General features: G+C 38.0%; 1 protein-coding gene across 4 annotated transcripts in view; it reads right to left on the bottom strand.

The window, feature by feature from the left end:
* The window catches only part of LOC110158673 (MAP7 domain-containing protein 2-like), a 50,091-nt gene that overhangs the window by 24,483 nt on the left and 4,305 nt on the right, over positions 1-21,303 (bottom strand). For all 4 annotated transcript variants that reach the window (XM_055151133.1, XM_055151136.1, XM_055151137.1 and 1 more), the window contains exons 3-4: positions 21,120-21,280; positions 13,539-13,713 (exon numbers count right to left, since the gene is read on the bottom strand). In XM_055151133.1, the coding sequence (XP_055007108.1) occupies positions 13,539-13,713; positions 21,120-21,280 (336 nt within the window). The remainder of the gene's footprint in view (positions 1-13,538; positions 13,714-21,119; positions 21,281-21,303) is intronic.

The following is a 21,303-nucleotide window of genomic DNA, read 5'->3' as shown; positions in this document are numbered from 1 at the left end:
GCAACCACAAGAGCCAATCATGATTGAGGTCGATAATGTGCCCGCCCTTCTCACCGGAAAGCGAGACAGTTTATTTAGCAACGAAACACACCATCTGTCAATCAAACCTGTTACTAACGCTAATGAGAGCATTTGATTGGTCCGTTTATTTATGTTCATATCTTGATTTAGGGACAAAATAGCAAAATGAAAAATTCAGGATCATGTAGAGCGGGTTAATACGAACATGTAAGACCAAAATGACGAAGCTCACAGTAGCAGTTACAGAGAGAGGGACAACAAGATCCCAATGTGAGTCAATCGGAACCAGGATCAGAAGAGCCACCTGACGAACTTCCTATTTGGAACACGGCGGCTTGTGCATTAATTATGTCCACTCATATATACGGTCTATGTTCTCTACTGAACTAAAGGTAAAAGGTAGCTTAAAAACTACCTTTTCATGACATCGCAAGGTGGAATAGAGCATTTTGAGCTTTGGAGATATAAACTAATACTAAAGTGTTATTCAAACATGTGTGACTGAAACAAAACACAACTCCTGGTATGTTTTTGATGAGGTAACAACAGTAAAAAAAAGTAAATTTTGCGTAATATCGGACCTTTAATGAGGCAAACACAACGTACAGAAGTAACACACATTTAAAAAGCCAAAGAAACAAATTAATTGACTGTCAGACGTTACAAAAAAGTGAAAATGTTTTGTTGCAATGTGGGCGTGGCACACACAGAGTCATGTGATTTATACCGTGACGCGATTGGCTGGCGCTGGAAGCAGGAAGCACATTGGGCAGATGGGAGCCAATGGCATTGCAGGGCGGGGTTCGAGCGTTACCTGGGCGACAGGCGGAGCAGAGCAAACAGAGCAAAGCAAAAGCGTTATAAAAAGAGCGAAAGCAAAAAGAGGAGAGCATTTGAAAACAACAAGAGGAGAGGCAGAGGGAGAAAAGCAGCAGCCGCCAGTCTACACTTCACATACATGCAGATCCCAGCGTAGCTTCGCACTGAAATTAAAATATAACACATTATTTTCATTTTAGGTGCAATCCAGTCTCAACGTGTTCAGAGTAAATAGATGCACTGTGTAACTTTTCGAGTAGAGTCTCCGTGTGCTTGTTTTTTTGCCTTGATTATCTTACAATATGGAAATAAATTTGGTAATCACAATGGACACTGGTCAGATCTATGGAGAAACAAGCCTGCACATGGTAAGAATTCATGTTTTTCAAGGTATTTTTGAGCTATAATTGAATAAAATGCAAGTCAGATTTGTTTAATGCTCTACTGAGAAATATTCTATGCAAAGAAATAACATCTCCATGGTAGGGGTGTGCAAAAATATTGAAATATTGATATATATCGTATTGTTTAATGTGATGATACAGTATCGATATTGTGGGCTGCTGTATCGATATATCGCCAAGAGCATTTTTTGGTATATTTTGTTTCATTATTTTGTAACAGTGCTACAGTTTTCTCGTTTGTTTAGTGAAAGGAAACTCGTTTATGCAACACATTTGACATTTTCACAGTTCTGATGATTAATATTTCCTATTAACTTTGCAAAGGAAGTGGTTTAACAAAGACTTTCATTATCGCAGCCATGATTTAGCCTTTATTTTTTACTGAACTGTATCGAATCAATTTTGAAATATATTGTATCGAATTGTAAGCTCACTGTATCGAGATATGTATCGTATCGGCAACTCCTGAATGTTACCCAGCCCTACTCCATGGAAACAAGCAAGTTGCAGACCCTCCACCTTCGAAGTTGCATAGTGCACCTTTAAAAGTAATATTAAACAGATTTAATTAGTAGAAAGTCCATATATAAATAAACATTTGGATTTAGAAATGTATCAGACCCAAATTATGATCATGTTATTATTATTATGGTACATTTTTATTACGTTATTATTTCCACATTTTTATCCAATCCAACCCACTTTATTTTTATAGCACATTTCATAAACAAAACTGTTTTCAAGGTGCTGCACACAAAAAAAAAACATATCCATTTAAGGAATAAAATAAAGCTCTACTTAACTCCACTAACCCTCGTTAAAACAATAAAACTAGTAAAATTAAATAAGAGCCGCACTTTTCCACCTTCAAGACTCAAAGCACTTTACATCAAGGAACCACTCACAAATTCTTACACCAAAGTACACAGACACTGGGGTTAAGGTGGGTTAAGTGTCTTGCCCAAGGACACAACGACAGCATTCATCTGTGGGAGCTGGAATCGCACAGCCAATCAACGATGTTTATGTCAACCTTCGGATCAGTGGACACACTCTCTACCAACTGTGGAAAATTACCAAACCGGAGCACCCAGAGGAAACCCGCCGCCCAGACACAGAGAACATCCAAACACTCTTCACACTGTGTCCTCTGTGGAGAAGGCTGCTGTATCTGGGCCTGTTCGTCCTTCTGCCGTCTGTAACACGAGCCTGTGCTGTTCTGCTGCAGTGGGGCATTTAAACTGACCCTGGACCAGCCCGAAGAGGAGGAGGAGGAGGAGAGAGGAAGAGAGAGAAAAAGACGAGGGGGAGGAAGAGGAGAAGGAGAGAGGAGAGAGGAGGAGAAGGAAGAGGAAAGAGGAAAGAGGAGGAGGATGAAGGCCTGGTCGCTCTTCTGCTCTCAGCTGTGTCCTGCAGTTGAATTATTGATGCTGTTATGAATGCACCACAGGAGCTCAGAGCTTTCACTGCACGTCACTTCAGACCTACATGTCCCAAAGCCCTACAGCGGGAAGTACAGTGTATTAGAAATGTACCACTGTCTTTATGTGAGACGCTTTATACGAGAATGGCAATATAATGTTATGGTATTTTGGTGTGACGTTTGTTTATGTAAGTCTGACAGAGCCACTGATGGGAGGTATACATCTGTGTCGTCTTCATGCATGGTACTGCAATGCCGGTAATAGTGGTGTGCAAAAATGTTGGAATATCGATATATATCGTATTGTTTAATGTGATGATACAGTATCAATATCGTGGGCTACTGTATCGATATATCACCAAGAGTATTTTTAGGTGTGTTTTACTAAATTATTTTGTTACAGAGCTACAGTTTTGTTGCTTGTGGAGTGAAAGGAAACTCATTTATGCAACACATTTGATATTTTTACTGTTTTGATGATGAAAATGTTTGTGTTTCATATGAACTTTGCACAAGAAATGGTTTAACAAAGACTTTTAGTATCACAGCCACGATTTAGCCTTTATTTTTTATTGAACCGTATCGAATCAATTTGAAATATATCATATCAAATCAAAAAGTGCACTATATCAAGATGTGTATCATATCGTGGCCTGTGTATCGAGGTATGTATCGTATCTGCAACTTCTTAATGATACCCAGTCCTAGCCAGTAATGTTCCATAGTGTTAGAGAAATCACACTGCTGTGCTGTTCTATGAGCACTCACTACCAACTCAGTCCTTGTTATCTAGGCTTATGTCAACAAAGATATGATTACTCCCTTCAACAGAAGTACAGCCAGACTAACCTGGCTCAAACCAACTAGACTGATATGTGTCTGAATTTAGTTCTAGACATTATCAGTCTGGAACGGCTCTCGTTGAAAGCGAACAGAAAATACAGAAGGCCATGATGATTATTTGAATCTGATTGGTCGAAGCGTCATAACAGAGGAACAAGAAGAAGAAGAGAAAATCTAACTTTTGTTAAATCCAGTTGAAAGAAAAGCACAGACATCATCCCAGTCCACAAATGCACAAAGCTCATACCTCCTACACGATTTTCACAAACAAAGTCATCTGTATTGACCGTAGACTGTATTAAAAAAAAGTGGACTAAGTGAGCGTGACGTCACCCATAGTGTTCAGTGCCACTCAAATTAGGCTTGCGATGCTCATGGTTACAGGAGCGAATCTGGAGTCAGGCTCTATATCAACAGGATAGTTTTGACGGACAAAATTGTGAAAAAAAAAAAAAATCTGGATCATGTAGAGCGGGTTAATGCGAATATTTTAAGACCAAAATGACGAGGCTCACAGCAGCAGTTACAGAGCGAGGGACGACAAGATCTTAATGTAAATCAATTGGAGCCAGAGTCAGAAGGAGCCGGAAGAGCTGCCTGGCGAACTTCCTTCATATTTATAGACGTTCTGTGATACTGGCAGTAAAATAGGATAACGTATTTCTAAATTTAATGTCATTCTGTGGAACACTCCAGATAAAGTATATCTCCATGGAGACAAAGTTACATAGTGCACCTTTTAGCTACATAACTCACTTGTGTTTGGTTTAGGGATGGGCATTCGATTAAATTTTCTTAATCGATCGTTGGTAGAATTAACGATCGATTTTCGATTCATCATTAACGTTTTTATATTAAAATTATCATCATTATTATTACTACTCATCTGCATAAATAAACTCAACTTCACAACATATAAACCATAACCACTCTAGAGCCGCATCAGCCCGTTTGAGATTATAATGTGTTTAACGCAGCTTTGCCCAAGTCTCACAGAAACGAAACTTAAAACCGCATGGCTAATTTGCATAAACTAAGCGAATAAAAAAACAGCTCTTGTGCATTGATGCGGTCAACTTCTGTCAGACTAAACGACACGATTCAGTGGAATAAAGGACACGAAAAATTTAAATTAAATTAAAAATTAACGTAATCGACGAAATTCTTAATAATCAAGTACCGATTAATCGACTAATCATGCCCATTACTAGTGTGGTTGTTTCAGTCCTGGTTTATATCTTCATTTAATTCAGTTTTGCTCAAAAAAAAAAAATAGATGTTCTCTGCTGGTATAGATCTTATGCAAATAATATAAATATAAACAGTGTTAGGGAGTAACAGATTACATGTACCGGGATTACGTAATCAGACTACAAATTATGAGTAACTGTATTCAGTTACAATTACTGTTTCAGTGAGTGATAATTGGATTACAGTTACTTTGTTGAAATAAATGGATTACAGGGCAGTATTTTCCTGTTTTCACATTTTGGGCTAAACCAGGACTAAAACCAAGACTAAACCAAGACTAAACCAGGATTAAACCAGGTCTAAAACCAGGACTAAACCAGGTCTAAAAGCAGGACTAAAGCAGGTCTAAAGCAGGACTAAACTAGGACTAAAACCAGGTCTAAAAGCAGGACTAAACCAGGTCTAAAAGCAGGACTAAACCAGGTCTAAAAGCAGGATTAAAGCAGGACTAAACTAAGACTAAACTAGGACTAAAACCAAGTCTAAAACCAGGACTAAACCAGGTCTAAACAATATGACACTAACAGTAGGTGGACATAATTGAAGGCAGCAGTGATCTCATATAACAATCATTTCTCTATCAGGATGTGGTTGTTACATTCATGTATTTTTAAAAAGCATGACAATATCAAGTAATCCAAAGTATTCAGATTACGTTACTCACTTTACTCACTCAGTAATTTAATGGACTTCGTTACAAACTACATTTTGGGGTATGTAATCTGTAATCTATAGGGGAATACATTTTAAAAGTAACCTTCCCAACACTAAATATAAATATAAATATGTCAGTTTAAAGCAGCACTTCTAGTTTGTGTTGTTTGTATTTCCATATTGTCAAAGCCAAATAAAGAAACTACATTGTCTAGGTGATCAATAATAGTCTAATATATTGTTATGTTGTGTGTTTTGCATTATACCGCAATGTGAATCTGCTGATGTGATTATCATTTTTGCCTCTGTGTCCCACGCACAGTTACAGTGTTATTTTAATAGCTCCACGGTTAGGAGATAGAAACATAAACTGGGATGCTGCTGATGTCTTCCTGATTCTGGGCGTGTCTGTTAGCCTAGCCTTGGTGCGTTCAAGGTTATAATCATTGTGGGAATTCAATCCGCTCCGGGCTGCGATATGAAGGAGCGGCGATAGCAACAGTAGCAGGCACACGGCACACGAAGCACAGCACGCAGACACACACCTGTTAGCCACATCTAACCCAAAATCTACTCATTTATCATAAAACGTGAGCAATGAGTCTCCTGCAATGCACCAAGACCACTTCCTTTTTACTACAACGGCTATCGCTATCATCTTATCCTACATCCACCTGCTGTTTGCTTTGTCATTTCCAGTCTGAGCGAATCCACCCTCCCCCCCAGCCTTCTGCTCCGAGTCTAACCCACCGCACCTCTCCCTGCCCCCATAACAGCCGCCGCCAGCACTGTTACCATCGCACTCACTAAAACAGACGAAATTTAGGGTGTGTTTGTTGCATTTGTTGTTATTTTTGTCCAAAAGTGAGCACATTTTAGTTCTGACATAGGGTGATAAGATTTTCAAAGTAAAAAACTGTGACATCCCTGGTTTGTGTTGGTTGGTAATAATAAAACTGTGAGACGAGTTGCGTAATTAAAGAAAAATTGTTCTGTACTCGGCACTAATGTGAGTCAGTATAGTCAGATTTTCTTCGTGTTTTGGTCATTTGTAAGGAGCTTTTCTGTATTTTACCTCAATAAATGACAGTTTATGTCTCTCTTTACTGTTGGCAGGGATCAGATTGGTCAAAAATAGGAACACCTGGGACATTTCTTGTATAAAACTGAGACAAATCACTGGCTTTGTATAAATCTGCTGGGACAGGGGACACAGGGCTCAAAACTGAAACTATCCTGGGTAAATAGGGACATCTGGTCAGACTAGATGTACAGTAATCATTAAAGTTTGTTTTTTGTCCTTGTTTAATCTTGCTCTAGTCCAAGTTTAGGTTTTTGGTTTAGTCCTGGTTTAATGCCAGTTTAGATGTGATGACTGTGCAAGGATAGCCAGGCTGGCACCATTTCATTTCTCTCCAGTGACTAGGTCAGGAATCAGAATACACTAGACGGTTTGCAAGAACCCTGGAAGTGAGTTCGGGCACCAGTCAATCAGAGAAGAGACATACATTCTGTGTCGGCAACGATTCCCGAGATCGAGGATTTAAAGCCGGAATAAAGAGAATGTTTAGTGAATTTTATCAAGGGGAAAAACATTATTGCCCTTCTTCATAGGGGGACATTACATACGTCACGACCAAATAGCAGCGATTGGTTAAATGAAAAAAAGTGCCTGCCTTCGAGCACTGCAAGGTCAGATGGTTTCTACAAAGTGAAACCAGCTGATGAATCAGGCTACTGCAAAGAGTTATACAGTAGCATGTCTGTAAGTACAGATTCATGCAAGAAACAGGCTCTGCTAACATTTTGTAAACCTGCAATATTAAATTTGTCATCAAAATCAATAGACTAGAACAATAACAGTCACTGTTGGCGTCACAGTCACTAAAACAGATCAAATTTAGGGTGTGTTTGTTGCATTTGTTGTTATTTTTGTCAGAAATTGAGCCCATTTTAGTTTTGAAGTAGAGTCAGTTTGGGTTTTGTTTAGTCCTGTCCTAGTACAGGTTTAGTTTTTGGTTTAGTCCCAGTTTTGATGTGATGATTGTGCAAGGAGGAATACCATAGCATGTCTATAGGCACAGATTCATGAAAGAAACAGACTCTGCTAGCATTTTTGTAAATCTGCAAGGGGGTTTCTGAATTACACATATTGTCCTCAATAACTCAGATTGGATGAATCAAATGCCTCTTATTAATCTATCATTTTGATGCCTGATTTTGTGCACTCATAAATTATTAATGGTTTATGTTTTATCTAACTGCACCCCAAGTCTAAGTCTTGCCATGGCTCTTGTGTAAACTTTATTTCCTGTGATGGTTAAAATTCATAGTTCTCTGGAATTTTTGTTTTGTAAAGGTACAGTAGCTCACCCAAGGAAAAAGGCTGGAGACTCCTGGCCTAGAACAACACCAGTCACTGTTGGCGTCACAAACACTGAAACAGATTAAATTTATGGTTTGTTTATTGCATTTGTTGTTATTTTTGTCTGAAACTGAGTCCATTTTAGTTCTGAAATAGATTCGGTTTGGTTCTGTTTTAGTTCTTCTTCTATCCTGTTCTCGTCCAGGTTTAGTTTTTGGTTTAGTTTTGACGTGACGTTAGTGAAAGGAGGAATAAAGTAGCATATCTAAATCAATATCCAAATAAAAATAACAGTCACCGCTGGCACCATTAGCATCACAATAACTAAAACAGATTAAATTTATGGTGTGTTTATTGCATTTGTTGTTATTTTTGTCTGAAACTGAGCCCATTTTAGTTCTGAAGTAGACTCAGTTTGGGTCTGTTTTAGTCCTTATTCTATCCTGTTTTAGTCCAGGTTTCATTTTTGGTTTACTCCCAGTTTTGATGAGACAATTGTGCACAGTAGCCTGTCAGAATCAATAGTAAAAAAAAAAAAACGGCCCTCACTAACACCATTTGCATCGCAATCACTAAAACAGATTAAATTTAGGCTTTGTTTTTTTTTGCATTTGTTGTTATTTTTGTCTGAAACTGAGCCCATTTTGGTGCTGAAGTAGGCTCGGTTTGGTTTTGGTTTAGCCCTGTTCTAGTCCAGGTTTAGGTTTTTGGTTTAGTCCTGGTTTAGTCCCAGTTTAGATGCAATGATTATGCAAAGGAGGTATACAGAAGCATATCTATAGGTACAGATTCATGCAAGAAACAGGCTCTGCTACCATTTTATAAACCTGCAATATTAAATTTAGTCATCAAAATCAATAGACTAGAACATTACCAGTCAATACTATTAGCGTCGCAATCACTAAAACAAATTAAATTGAGCCTCAGAGCACAAATTAGTACGAGGTATCTCAAAGTAGCACAGAGTCACAAATCTATAGGGGAAGATTAGGAAAGGTTTTGCTAGAAACATACATTTTTAGTATCATAATTTCACGTGTACAGTCATCCAAAGCAAGAAACAAATGATCTGATCAAGTTTTTTTTTACTGAAACGTAATCTAAAATATATAAAAGCAGGTTCTGGACATCGGCAATCTCAGTGAGCTTTGCATTTAAGTTGCTGCTCTTGGGCTTTTGCAGGAACTTCGGTGCTGCGTTTTCAGTTTGATTTGATAATTACCATAGCAACCAACTGTATCCAGGACACTCTGATGGCACATGGACACAGAAATATGATTATCCTGGTTTCTCTGCGTGAAGGTAAACGCCATATCCAGAATACTGTCATAAATGGGATACGAATATCTGGGTAGCTTTTAAACATCCCGTGAAATATCTGGGCAAATTGAACTATAAAATAATTCACAGCCAATAAATAAACCTGATCGAAATGTTCAACATTAGCAAGTTTTAGACATGTAAAAGTTATGTCCTATGTCAGTGGTATTAGGAAGATATAGATTAAATATTAAGGCAGTTAATCTATATATTTTTAATTGAAAACACTGTATTTTAGTTAAAAAATGTCAAATTACACAATAAACTACTCTAATAAGTACAATTAAACCTGGAATTATAATAGGAATTAATTTAATTTGTGGGAGTCCCAGCTTGGTTATGGGTGTCTTGTTTGTGAACCCATGTCCAAAGTAAAATATTTTTAGAGAATAACGAGGAGACTAGTTGTTAGCAGAAATAAAATTGAAAAAAATTATCAATATTGCCCACACAAAGGTTTGGTGCATTACAGAAATTGACTCTTTTTTTTCATGAAGAGCAACCAATGGCTGATAATCTCTGCCAATATTTTTGGGCCAACATGTGGGGCGAATTTCGATTATTTTTCCCAAATTATGCCATTTTTAAATTTACTGCAAGCTCGCCTACAGCCCTTTTCTAACCACAAACCTTTAAGAGAGCTGTGTAGTCACGTTTTGTCCAGTTTTCTCTTGGTATTTAAGTGTTAAAATAAAGCTTTGTGTGTGTTTTCTTAGGCAGTGAATCGGCTGAAACAAAATGTCGACCTGTGCTGGAGATTTAAGGCTGATTGTCGACGCTAAAAAGTCAAAATATCAAAAGCCAAGAGATATATCAGTCTATCTATAGTGCATGATGAGCAAATTAAATACAAATAGAATAAAATTGTAATATAAGATTTGGAATTATTGGCAATCTTAGCCTTATTTCTTTGTCATAAGTTTAAGAGCCCATGTCTTACATAAAAATATTATTAAAGAATCACTTACAGACTAGTTCTTATTAGCAGGGTTGAACATTCACTGTATATATTTAACAGAGTACCTTTACTAATCCTGAAGTCCCAATAATCAACAATATCCACTTCTTTTTCTGTGGATATTTTGCAGATTAAAGTGAGTGAGCTCTGACCAAGCACAAAGTCATACACATGGATCATTCTCAGCTACAGCCTTGACATACATCGACTATGAGATAATTTTTCTTCTCTGTTTATTGCATCAACCATCATTTTTCAAGGTCAATTGGCAAAGGCTTTGATTAAATTGAACAGATAAATAGTACTATTCAGAGTAACTAATGTTGTTTTTATTGTTCCCTGCGATAAACACGTCCTATACGCCATGTTGTGCTTTTGTAAATGAACAGGTTACATAATTTCAGATGGAGAGCACGGTTTTAGAAAAAAATCTGCAAATTTATGAGCCACAAATGTTGAACCTTATCATTATTTGCTCCATTATTTGACTCCAGTGCTACAGATGCACCAAGACTTTACTGCTAGGGATGCATCAAGACCTTTAAACTAAACTAAAATGAAATAAAATAAAATACAACTGATCCGTAGACATTATGTAGTTGTATTTATCCAACCAGTGATGACAGAACAACTATGTAAATAAACATTCAAACATTAATTGACTTTCTGGGCCGACTACGATCAGTAAATGGTCTCATTACATCAATATACATGTCCAACCAGGATATTGATTGAACCGAAATTAGGAAATCGATATCCAATCCAGCAAATTTTTCAGTTTTAGCGCCGATACCCAACACCAGTATCAATCAGTGCATCCCTAAACTCCACAAACTTATCTAATTACATGGATTAAATTCCGTTTCAACTTAAAACAATCGATAGGAAAAAAAATAATGTAACTTTTGTTTATTTATACTTACGATGTTGAACTTTGTGCCAGTTTTTGTTGCATAAATGGGCCTAGTAATTACAGAAATATGAACCATAACCCATCCTCCAGCTCAGTTTAAACTACAGAGATTGATAATGTACTGTTTCCAACAGGCTCACTCCCAAATTATAACCTATCGAGTATTTTGCATTCTGGGGAGGAATTTTATTTGTTTTTATTATATTATTCTTGTTCTAGTTGATTTTTTTTGTTTAGTTTTAGTATTATATCTTGTCTTTTATTGTCTGATCAGTGTTATAATCTTATTTCTTTATGAAAAACAGATCTGGAGTTGTGTTTTTTCCCATTCACTCATGTTTAACACACAAACCTGCAGATTTAGGTTCTTCTCACAAACTGAAAACACCATGCTCCACTGTGTTTTTAAACTCCATACACCTTCACTAGAGTGATTTGGATAATTTCAGCCCTGGAATCACCATTCTCTACTGAACTAAAGGTAAAACGTAGCTCTTCATGACATCACAAGGTGGAACAGAGCATTGTAAGCTTTGGAGATGTAGACACTCTAATAATAAAAGTTACTCGAACATGTGTGAATGAAACAAAACACAACTCCAGGTCTGTTTTTGATGAGGTAATAACATTATAACATGGATAAAAGCTCACAAGAGTAAATTTTGTGTAATATAAGACTTTCAAAATTAAGCAAAATTTACAGTTTATAAGCATCAATGTACAAATTCATACCAGCTTCGCAATAAATATATTTGAAATGGGTCACTTGTGTTCATGTAAAGTCATGTTTTATCCTGGTTTATGGTTTATAATATCTCTGTAATTACTGAGCTTATCCACATGAGACAAAAACAGCAGAAGGTTCAGCATATTCACTCTCAGCACGAATGAACCAAGGCTAAAAGAAAATGTGTTTTTACTATCAAGGCTAAAGCCGCTATCCACGATTCTCTGTTTGATAATATCTTTCAAAAGCCCCGACCTTCATCTGAATTTGAATAGGAACTTGAACGTCGAGAAAGCACCCAATAACATATGTTTAAAGAAAAAAACTACATTTCCACCTGCACTGTGCTTGTGCTACCAGTTTTGTATAAACATTTTGAGCAAGTTAAAATTCTGTATTGTTTGAATTCCAGTCATTAATGTAAAACAAGGGTTCATATGGTACACTGAAAAACTACACAAATTTCTCCACTAGGGGTGTGCAAGAACATCAAAATATCAATATATAGTATCATTTAATGTGATGATACAGTATCGATATCATCGGCTGCTGTATCGATATATCACCAAGAGTATTTTTTGGTATATTTTACTAAATTATTTTGTTACAGTGCTACAGTTTTGTTGCTTGTTCAGAGGAAAGAAACTCATTTATGTGACACATTTGACATTTTCACTGTTTTGATGATTAAAATGTTTGTGTTTCATATGAATTTTGCACAAGAAGTGGTTTAACAAAGACTTTTAGTATCACAGCCATGATTTAGCCTTTATTTTTATTGAACTGATTTGAAAAATATCGTATTGAATCGAAAATGCACTGTATCAAGATATGTATTGTATCGTGGCCTATGTATCGAGCTATTTATCATATCAGCAACTTCTTATGGGTTAAAACCACCCATATTTCATTCATTTTCATTCATATTTGAGTTTGACATATAGGCTTAATTCTGGTTAAAATTTAAAATAATAATAATAAGTCTGTGTAAAATTTGTACAGTATGACTCATAGGTTGGTAGGTAACAGTGTACAGGTATTATCTATCTGTATCGACAAATGCCATGGGCCCCATATTAAAACATAATGACTGTTCTAATGTATATTTTGTGACAATAAACTGAACTTACACTCAAAGGATATGTAAATCCCCCCAAAAAAACATTAATTTCCACCAAATTCTCCACCTCTGCCTTGTTAAACCCACACTGTTCTCTCTCCCCTATGTAAAAAACGTGTCGTAATCATATTCCATACCCAAAATCTTTAAAGCCCGTTGAAAAACTGCATACATTTGCCCAATTCCCATCTCTGCATCGCTGTTTTGATCACTTGAGCAGACCATGAAGGCTCAGTTACATTTATAAAATGCAAGTCAATATAAAATCAGCATCTCTTTTATGTTTGTAATTCCTCCGAGTATTATAATCATACAACTTACCTCACACAAAATGGTTGAAAACTACAAACAATTTATCCAAACCCATGTCTGTAATGTTAAAAACACCTCTGTTTTGATAATTAAGCGTTACAAAAAGGTTCAAGAGTCATAATTGTACAAAATAATTCAACATGAAATCACTCTACTCCTCTAATACAGTAAAGTAGATAGAAAAATTTGACATATTTCCCTCAACTCCACCTCTGCATCGTAAAAACCACCCTGTAGTCTACCAATACTAACATTTCCAACTTTAACCAGCTTTAATATCCAACGTAAAAGCCCCTGAACACAACACACCCCACCCAAAAATGCCCCAAAGCTCCTGTAAAACTGTCCTCACCCCCGTCTGCATTATTAAACCTCCACATCATGACATCACCGTGTGTCTGGACTCACCCTCCACGCCGTCAGGAGGTCCACCCCAGGTCCAGCGCTTCGGCCTGTTGTCCAGCTGGCCCTCCCCTCCGCCTCCGCCCTGGTTTTGCCCCGACTGTCCCGTGGTCCCGTTCTGGAGGTGGTTGTTGTTGCCCCCACGGCCTCCGCGGCGCCTCACCATGGCCTCCAGACGCTCCTGCTCGTTGCGTTCGGAAACAGGGAAAAACAGACACTCCCTCACGGATCCGTCGCTGCGTCGCCTCAGGCCCGGAGACGAAGCGGCGATAACCGTGGAGATGATGAGGTCGTCGGGGAGAGTGGGATGAGGGAGAGGAGGAGGAGAGGAGGAGGGGGAGGAGGAGGAGGGGGGATGCTGCTGATGCTGCTGCTGCTGCTGCTGCGCCATGGTAACCGCGTCCGGGTGCAGTCACCGCGACGACAGACTGCGAGCACGGACTGACAGCAGCGCTCGCCCCGTGTCGCTATCTCTCCTCCTCGCTCTGATCGACCCTCCCTCTCTCCTCCCTCTCTCCTCTCTTCCTCTTTCTTTCTATCTATCTCCATATTGTCTCATCTTCTAATTTCTGTCAGTGCATGTTTTTCTGTTCGGTTTTTGCTCAATACATTGGTCATAGGTTTATGTAAACATTCTTAGCATAGCTTTCTTTCTGTCCCTCTTTCTTTCTCTCTTTCCTTTTCCTGCTCTCTCGCTCTCCCTCTCTCTCTTCCTCTCTCCCTTCTCGCTTTCTCACCATATCATCTCACCGTCTAATTTCTGTCAATGCATGTTTTTCTGTTTCTTTTCAGCTTTCTTTGTCCCTTTCTCTTTCTCCTTTTCCTGCTCCCTCTCTTTCTGTCTCTCTCTCTTTCTCTCTCTCTCTCTCCACCTGCTCTTGCTGCTCTCTCTCTCTCTCTATATCTGTCTATTTATCTCTATATCATCTCATCTTCTAATTTCTGCAATGTATGTTTTTCTGTTTCTTTTTAGCGTTCTTTCTGTCCCTCTTTCTCTCTCTTTCTCCTTTTCTTGCTCCCTCTCTCTCTTTGTCTCTCTCTCCCTTCCTCTCTCTCCATCTCTCTCTCACTCCATCACTCTCTCTATCTCTCAATATCATCTCCTCATTTCTGTCAATGCATGTTTTTCTGTTTCTTTTCACCTTTCTTTCTGTCCCTCTTTCTCTCTCCTCCTCCTTTTCCTTCCTTCTCTCTCTCTCTTTCTCTCCTTCTCTCTTTATCTCTCCGTATCGTCTCACCTTCTAATTTCTGTCAGTGCATGTTTTTTCTTTGTAAATGTTTTGCTATCAATACATTGGTCACAGGTTTATCCATAACATAAATTAGCTTTCTTTCTGTCCCTCTTCCTCTCTCTCTCCTTCTTCTATTCCTTCCTTCCCTCTCTCTCTCTCTCTCTCTCTCTATCTATCCATATCACCTCACCGTCTAATTTCTGTCAGTGCATGTTTTTCTGTTTGGTTGTTGCTATTCAATACACTGGTCTCCCTCTTTCTCATTTTCCTGCTCTCTTTCCCTGCCTCTCTCCCCCCTCTCTCTTTCTCTCTCTCCATCTCCTTTTCCTGCTCTCTTTCTCTCTCTCTCCCTTTCTCTCTATCTCTCCATATCATCTCATCGTTTAATTTCTGTCAGTGCATGTTTTTCTGTGTTCGTTTTTGCTATTCAATACACTGGTCATAAGTTTATCCACACCATACATTAGCTTTCTTTCTCTCTCTCTTTCTCTCTCTCTTCTTTCACTCCCTCTTCTCTCTTCCCTTTTTCTCTCTATCTCTCCATATGTTCACCAGTGTAGTTCAACATTTGGTTTATGTCTGTTCAAATACACCAAGATCATATATCAGCTAATTAAAGGGTTAGTAACAGAAATAGTAGCTTTCTCTCTCCTCCCCCTCTCTCTCTCTCTCTCTCTCTCTTTCTCTCTTTCTCTCTTCCTCTATCTCTTCATGTGACTGCACCTTCGGATTTCTGTCAATGCATGTTGTTTGGTTTTTGCTGTTCAAATAAAGATATGTCCTATCAGCCAATTAGGCATGGTAATAAAATAGATAGGACTATATTAGCTTTCTTTCTCCCCCTTTTTCTCTCTCTTTCCCCCTCTCTCTTTCTGTATCTCTCCATCCACCTGTGTATTTTCTACATTTGGTGGTTCATGTCGGTTCAAACATGTTATGTCCTAAATCACTGAGTTAGGGTTAGTAACAAGGTAGATATAGTGGCTTCCTCTCTCCTCCCCTCCCTCTCTCCTTTTCCCATTCTTTCTCTTTCTCTCTCTCTTCTCTCCATCTCTCCATATGTTCGCCAGTGTAGTTCAACATTTGGTTTATGTCTGTTCAAATAAAGGTAGGTCCTATATCAACTAATTAGGGTTAGTTATAGAAATAGTAGCTTCCTCTCTAATCCCCTCCTTCCCTCCCTCTCTTCTCTCTCTCTCTTCGTTTTCTCTCCATCTCTCCATACCATCGCTCCTTCTGCTCTCTCTGCACCGGCGGTTCTTTGTTTTTATTTTTTGCCTACTCATCTACAAGCCGCATTTAAAATAATAGCGGCTATCTGTCTCCTTCTCTCCTCTTTTGTCGTCGTCACCCCTCTCTCTCTCTCTCCTTTCTCGCTTTCTCTCTTTCTCTCTCTCTCTCCCTCCCTCCATTTGTTCATTCTATTCTACATGCTCTATTGATTCCCTTCAAGTATTTTTCACTATTGAGGTTTTCCTAAATACAACTGCATCAATTCGCTTTCTTTCTCCTTCCTTCTCTCTCTCTTTTTCTGCACCAGTGGATCTCAAATAAAAGATATAATATTTACAGATTTTAGAGATGTTTGAATTTTCATTTTCACTGAACTATTATCTAAAAAAATCACAAATAAATATAAAATAACCTTTGATGGAGCACCTTTCACTTCTGGAACGAGGGGACGGGCAGAGACTATTGAGCTCCATAAAGGCTAATCTAACATATTATTTCTATTTATTATTTTCTTCTTTTTATTATTATTTAGTATTTTATAGCTCCTGCCCTCTCACACCAGATGAAGGGAGACAAATAACTCAATTAATTTATGATCGAAGACGCAATATGGCTGTTAAAGGGTCTATATTATGTTATCTTCTGTTATAATGTTGTTTCCTCGTCAAAAACAAACTTGGACTTGTGTTTTGTTTCATTGATACATGTTTAACACACAAACCCTGCATGTTTAGGTTAGAAAACACTCTGTTCCACCTTGTGATGTCATGCGGTGATACAGGAAGTGCTCCACTGTGTTTTTAAACTCCATACACCTTCCATAGAATCATTTGGATGATTTCAGACCTGGAATTGCAAATCTCTACTGAACAAAAGGTAAAAAGAGCTAGGGTTGTGTGGTAATTACGGTATTACGGTATCACGTTGGTCATACCAAGCCCCCGGTTCCAAAATGGCCGGCCATTCATGTCAATGGGCCGAGCTCAAGATCGGCTAGTTACTTCCAGTGGCTGTGGGCCGACCGAGCATGCGCAGTAGTGCTCTTTTCTCCCGCTGGCACACGCGAATGCTCGTGTATCACGTGATCGCTTTGACCAATCAGAGCGGAGCCGAAGCTAATGATTATAAAGCATTTTTTTAAGACAACTGAAGGATTTTGATCTGAGAAAAAATTATGATCTAAAAATAGGTAAAAATCGCCACAAAATCCGACATTTTTGAAAGTTGAAGGTCCCCTGTCAGCCGAACACGAGCAGTTTGTGATTACATTGCGCTCTATGAGAAAAATCTTCTCTCGGCCCATGGGACTTACATGACACTACATCAACTCGAGGCAGCTACAAGCAGCAATACTCTATCTAGTTATTTTAATAGATCCATGGTCATATGCATAGACAATATAGCGGTGCAGCTTCGTAGCTTACCAAAGCCGTACTTAAACATTTTGGTAATACGGTAATACTGTATACCCCCGTAAAATCCTGAGAAAGTTTAACGGTATCAAAATTTGGATACGGTGCAACCCTAAAAGGAGCTGTTAACTTGAAAACTACTGCATCATGACTAGGGTTTGCAAAAATATTTAAATATCGATATATCACATCATTTAATGTAATGATACAGTATCGATATTGTTGTCTGCTGTATAGATACATCGCCAAGAGAATTTCTTTAATATATTTTACTAAATTATTTTGTTACAGTGCCACAGTTTTGTTGTTTGATTTATGTATCGTATCGTATCGAATCGATTTGAAATGATATCATATCAAATTGAAAGTGCAATGTATTGAGATACGTATTGTGGCCTATGTATCGAGATATGTATCGTATCTGCGACTTCTTAATGATACCCAGCCTTAATCATGACATCATAAGGTGGAACAGAGCATTTTGAGCTTTGGAGATGTACACAGACTAATAATAAAGATTTACTCAAGCATGTGTGAATGAAACAAAACACACTCCAGGTCTATTTTTGAGGAGGAAACAACATTATAACATGATTTAAAGCTCACAAGAGGCAATTTAAGTTTAATATACTTTTATTGAAATCAGCTTTATTTTACGTATTCTTTTTAAAAAACAGTGCATTTTTGTCAGATTGAGAAACTTATCGATATATTGTGCATTTCAATATTATCTGTTGCATCCCTCGTTATCTGCACTACTGTACGGTCCAGAGAACGATGACAAAAATACGATTATTTTAACCGTCAAGAGTCACAGCTTCGGCAGTGATTTGCTGCGGTTGCCCTGTAGTTCAATCCTAATCTAAACTGGGTTGGCTGTGGGAGTATTTTACAGCTGGTCTGGGTGAATTATGAGCTCGTCTCCGCGCACAGCTCTCACACAAACCCACGTCCGTTTTTTCCCCATTTCCTGTAAACGCCACACGAACCACTGATGTCATCCCCCCGAGGGCCAGTGATCATTAGGGCATTGAATTATGTACATGAGACACAGAGGGAGGGAGGGACGGAGGGAACAGCCGACTGAAAATCAATACAGAATCTATAGGATCAGATCACCGGGACGGCGCTTGTTAACCCTTTGTGATTTTAAGGCTTGAATTATCGACTGTTATTAAATGTCAAAACAAACAAGTGGGATTTTTACGACACCAGCACTTAAAAGTCTTATATTACACTAAAATGAATCCTTACTTTGAGCTTTAAATCATGTTATAATGTTGTTTCCTCCTCAAAAACAGACCCGGAGTTGTGTTTTCATTCACACGTCTGAGTAATTCTTTATTATTAGTCTGTGTACATCTCCAAAGCTCAAAAAGCTCCGTTCCACCTTGTGATGTCATGTTAACAGCAACCTTTATCTTTAATAGTAGCGATTGGCAATTCCAAGGCTGAAATAATCAAAATAATTCTAGTGAAGTTTTGTTTTTTTAATTCAGCAAACTCAAACAGAGTCAGCCAGCCAGGGGACAACCAGGGACGTCAAAAACACACAAAAGCAGCACAAAATCACAAAAAAAACAACAGATATGATACAAAAAACAGCAGTGCAAGAGAGAAAAAAAAAAAGTCCAATACACTTAACCAAATAAACATAAAATGCAGGAGAGATGATACTGTTATGTTATAGGTGTTTCCTGTATTCCTATATTGTATGTTTTAATAGCTTTTTTAAATTTTTGATTCGTTTTATTGACTGGAAGTTAAGGATGTAACAATAATCGAAATATTGTGATCAAAGTCAATATCATCACAATAATATCGAATTACAAGTCTCTTTACTTAAATTAAAAGTTAATCAAAAAAAAAAGACAGAGGGAACTACATAGACCATGATCCTTTGCTCCATTTCAGTGCAGACTACAGAAAGAAATAACAGTTCTAAACACTTTTAAGTCTTAGTTCTTTAGGTTAAGTCTTGTCAAGGCATTTTAAGAGGAAAAAGTAGCATATTAACAGTTTTAGGTGTTTAGTCTCCACAAAATATTGCAATATATATCGTACCGTGAGATGTATATCGTGCAAATATCGTACAGAGAGATTTGGATATTGTTACATCTCTAATCATGAGCCTCCCCACCATATCGTGAGCTTGGATATCGTTACACCTCTGCTGGAAATATTGTTGTATTTCGTTATTATAGTAGTGACCATTTGGTTTATTTTGAGTCTATTTTGTTTTGTGTATGTGATATTTGGCCAACGTGATGAGAGTCTGAATGAGGAAGGAGAGATCTTTGGGAATGGAGGGGTTGTTGAAGAAGAACAGGACGTCACTTTCCTGGAGGCTGATCACAGGTCAGGTTTTGGTCTGATTTTGGTCTGATTTTGATCTGACTTTGATCTGATTTTGATCTGATTTTGGTCTGGTTTTGGTCTGGTTTTGGTCAGGTTTTGGTCTGATTTTGGTCTGATTTTGATCTGGTATTGATCTGGTTTTGGTCTGGTTTTGATCTGATTTTGATCTGATTTTGGTCTGGTTTTGGTCTGGTTTTGATCTGGTATTGATCTGGTTTTGGTCAGGTTTTGATCTGACTTTGATCTGATTTTGATCTGATTTTGGTCTGTTTTGGTCTGGTTTTGGTATGGTTTTGGTCTGGTTTTGGTCTGGATGAGCTGCTGTATATGAGTCCAGATGTTTCCACCCTACGTACAACAGTAGAACAGGTGATTGATTGCTTCAGTTTCGCTTTGACAGAAGACGCAGTTGCAATCAATATCGAATTTAAATCTTTCTTAGGTTTGTTTGTTTGTTTTTTGGCTGGGTAAATATTAAGGAGAATTTTGAAACAGACTTCTTTGATTTACATGGAGATTAAAAACACAGAGGAGTAAGATGGAACAGTGTTTTCTGTTTGAGAGAAGAACTGAAGAGAAAAAAAATGAAGAATATGTAGGTTTTAGATAAATTATTTTTATAGATAGATAAGCTTTTAATCGAAATAGAAATAGAAAACATGTAGAGTGTTACGGCCCCAGGCCTTAGTTGTAATATTTCTGCAGAGTTCTCTTGATTCCTGCTGCACGAGCCCTGGTCTGTGATTGGTGGGGCAAGTCCACGCCCACTTCACCTGCAGCCACCTCCCCCTATTTAAGGAGATTGCCAGCACCTGTTTGGGGCTGCTGGCCTTAGTGGCCAGTATGCCATTTTGGTTTTGTGTTTGTGTGTTAGTCTAGTTCTGTTTTGTGCCTTTTTTGATTTGGTCACTTGATTCTGTTTGTGGGTTTAAGTGGTTTAATTTGGGGAACTTGTGTTTTAGTTTAGTGTGTGTCCCTAAGTTTTACCACTCGTTTTTGTGTAAGCCTGCGTGACCCCTTTTCTGGCACAAAACTCTGTTTATTCTGTTGTTCTGTTTCTTAGTTTAGGTTGTTTTCTGTATATTTTTAGTGTTTTGTTAATTTACCTTTACATTCCTGTTAATTAAACATTACTTAATTTATTCCATTTTACATCTTGGTTTTATTTTTGTTACTTCCCTCACCCCAAACAAGCTGGGTCGTAACATAGAGTATAAAGTTCTTTTGCTTCATTTGGTAAAGTATTTGTATTGTAGTAAAGTATAAATATAATAGGAGTATATACACTAATGCGCTGTGAGTAGGGAGTTATTATTTTGGTGTAAACAACAGTGAGTGGTGCGACGTCTGACCTTCTCTGCTTCCTGTTGCAGTCTTCTTCTCTCCTCAGCTGCGTTTCTGCGTCGTTCCTCTCTCTTCTTCTGCTCCTCCATTTTTCTGCCTCTCTGCTCGGCGCAGCGTTCCAACTGCTCCTTCACTCTCCGCTCTTTATCTCGCAACACATCCGGCAAATCTATAAAAAATATATATTATTAC

This window comes from Boleophthalmus pectinirostris, unplaced genomic scaffold, assembly GCF_026225935.1.
Source record: "Boleophthalmus pectinirostris isolate CB_2022bp ecotype Guang Dong unplaced genomic scaffold, ASM2622593v1 HiC_scaffold_15, whole genome shotgun sequence".
Taxonomy (NCBI): Eukaryota; Metazoa; Chordata; class Actinopteri; order Gobiiformes; family Gobiidae; genus Boleophthalmus; species Boleophthalmus pectinirostris.
The sequence above is the reverse complement of the archived record's forward strand: the minus strand, read 5'-3'. Positions and strand labels throughout refer to the sequence as shown.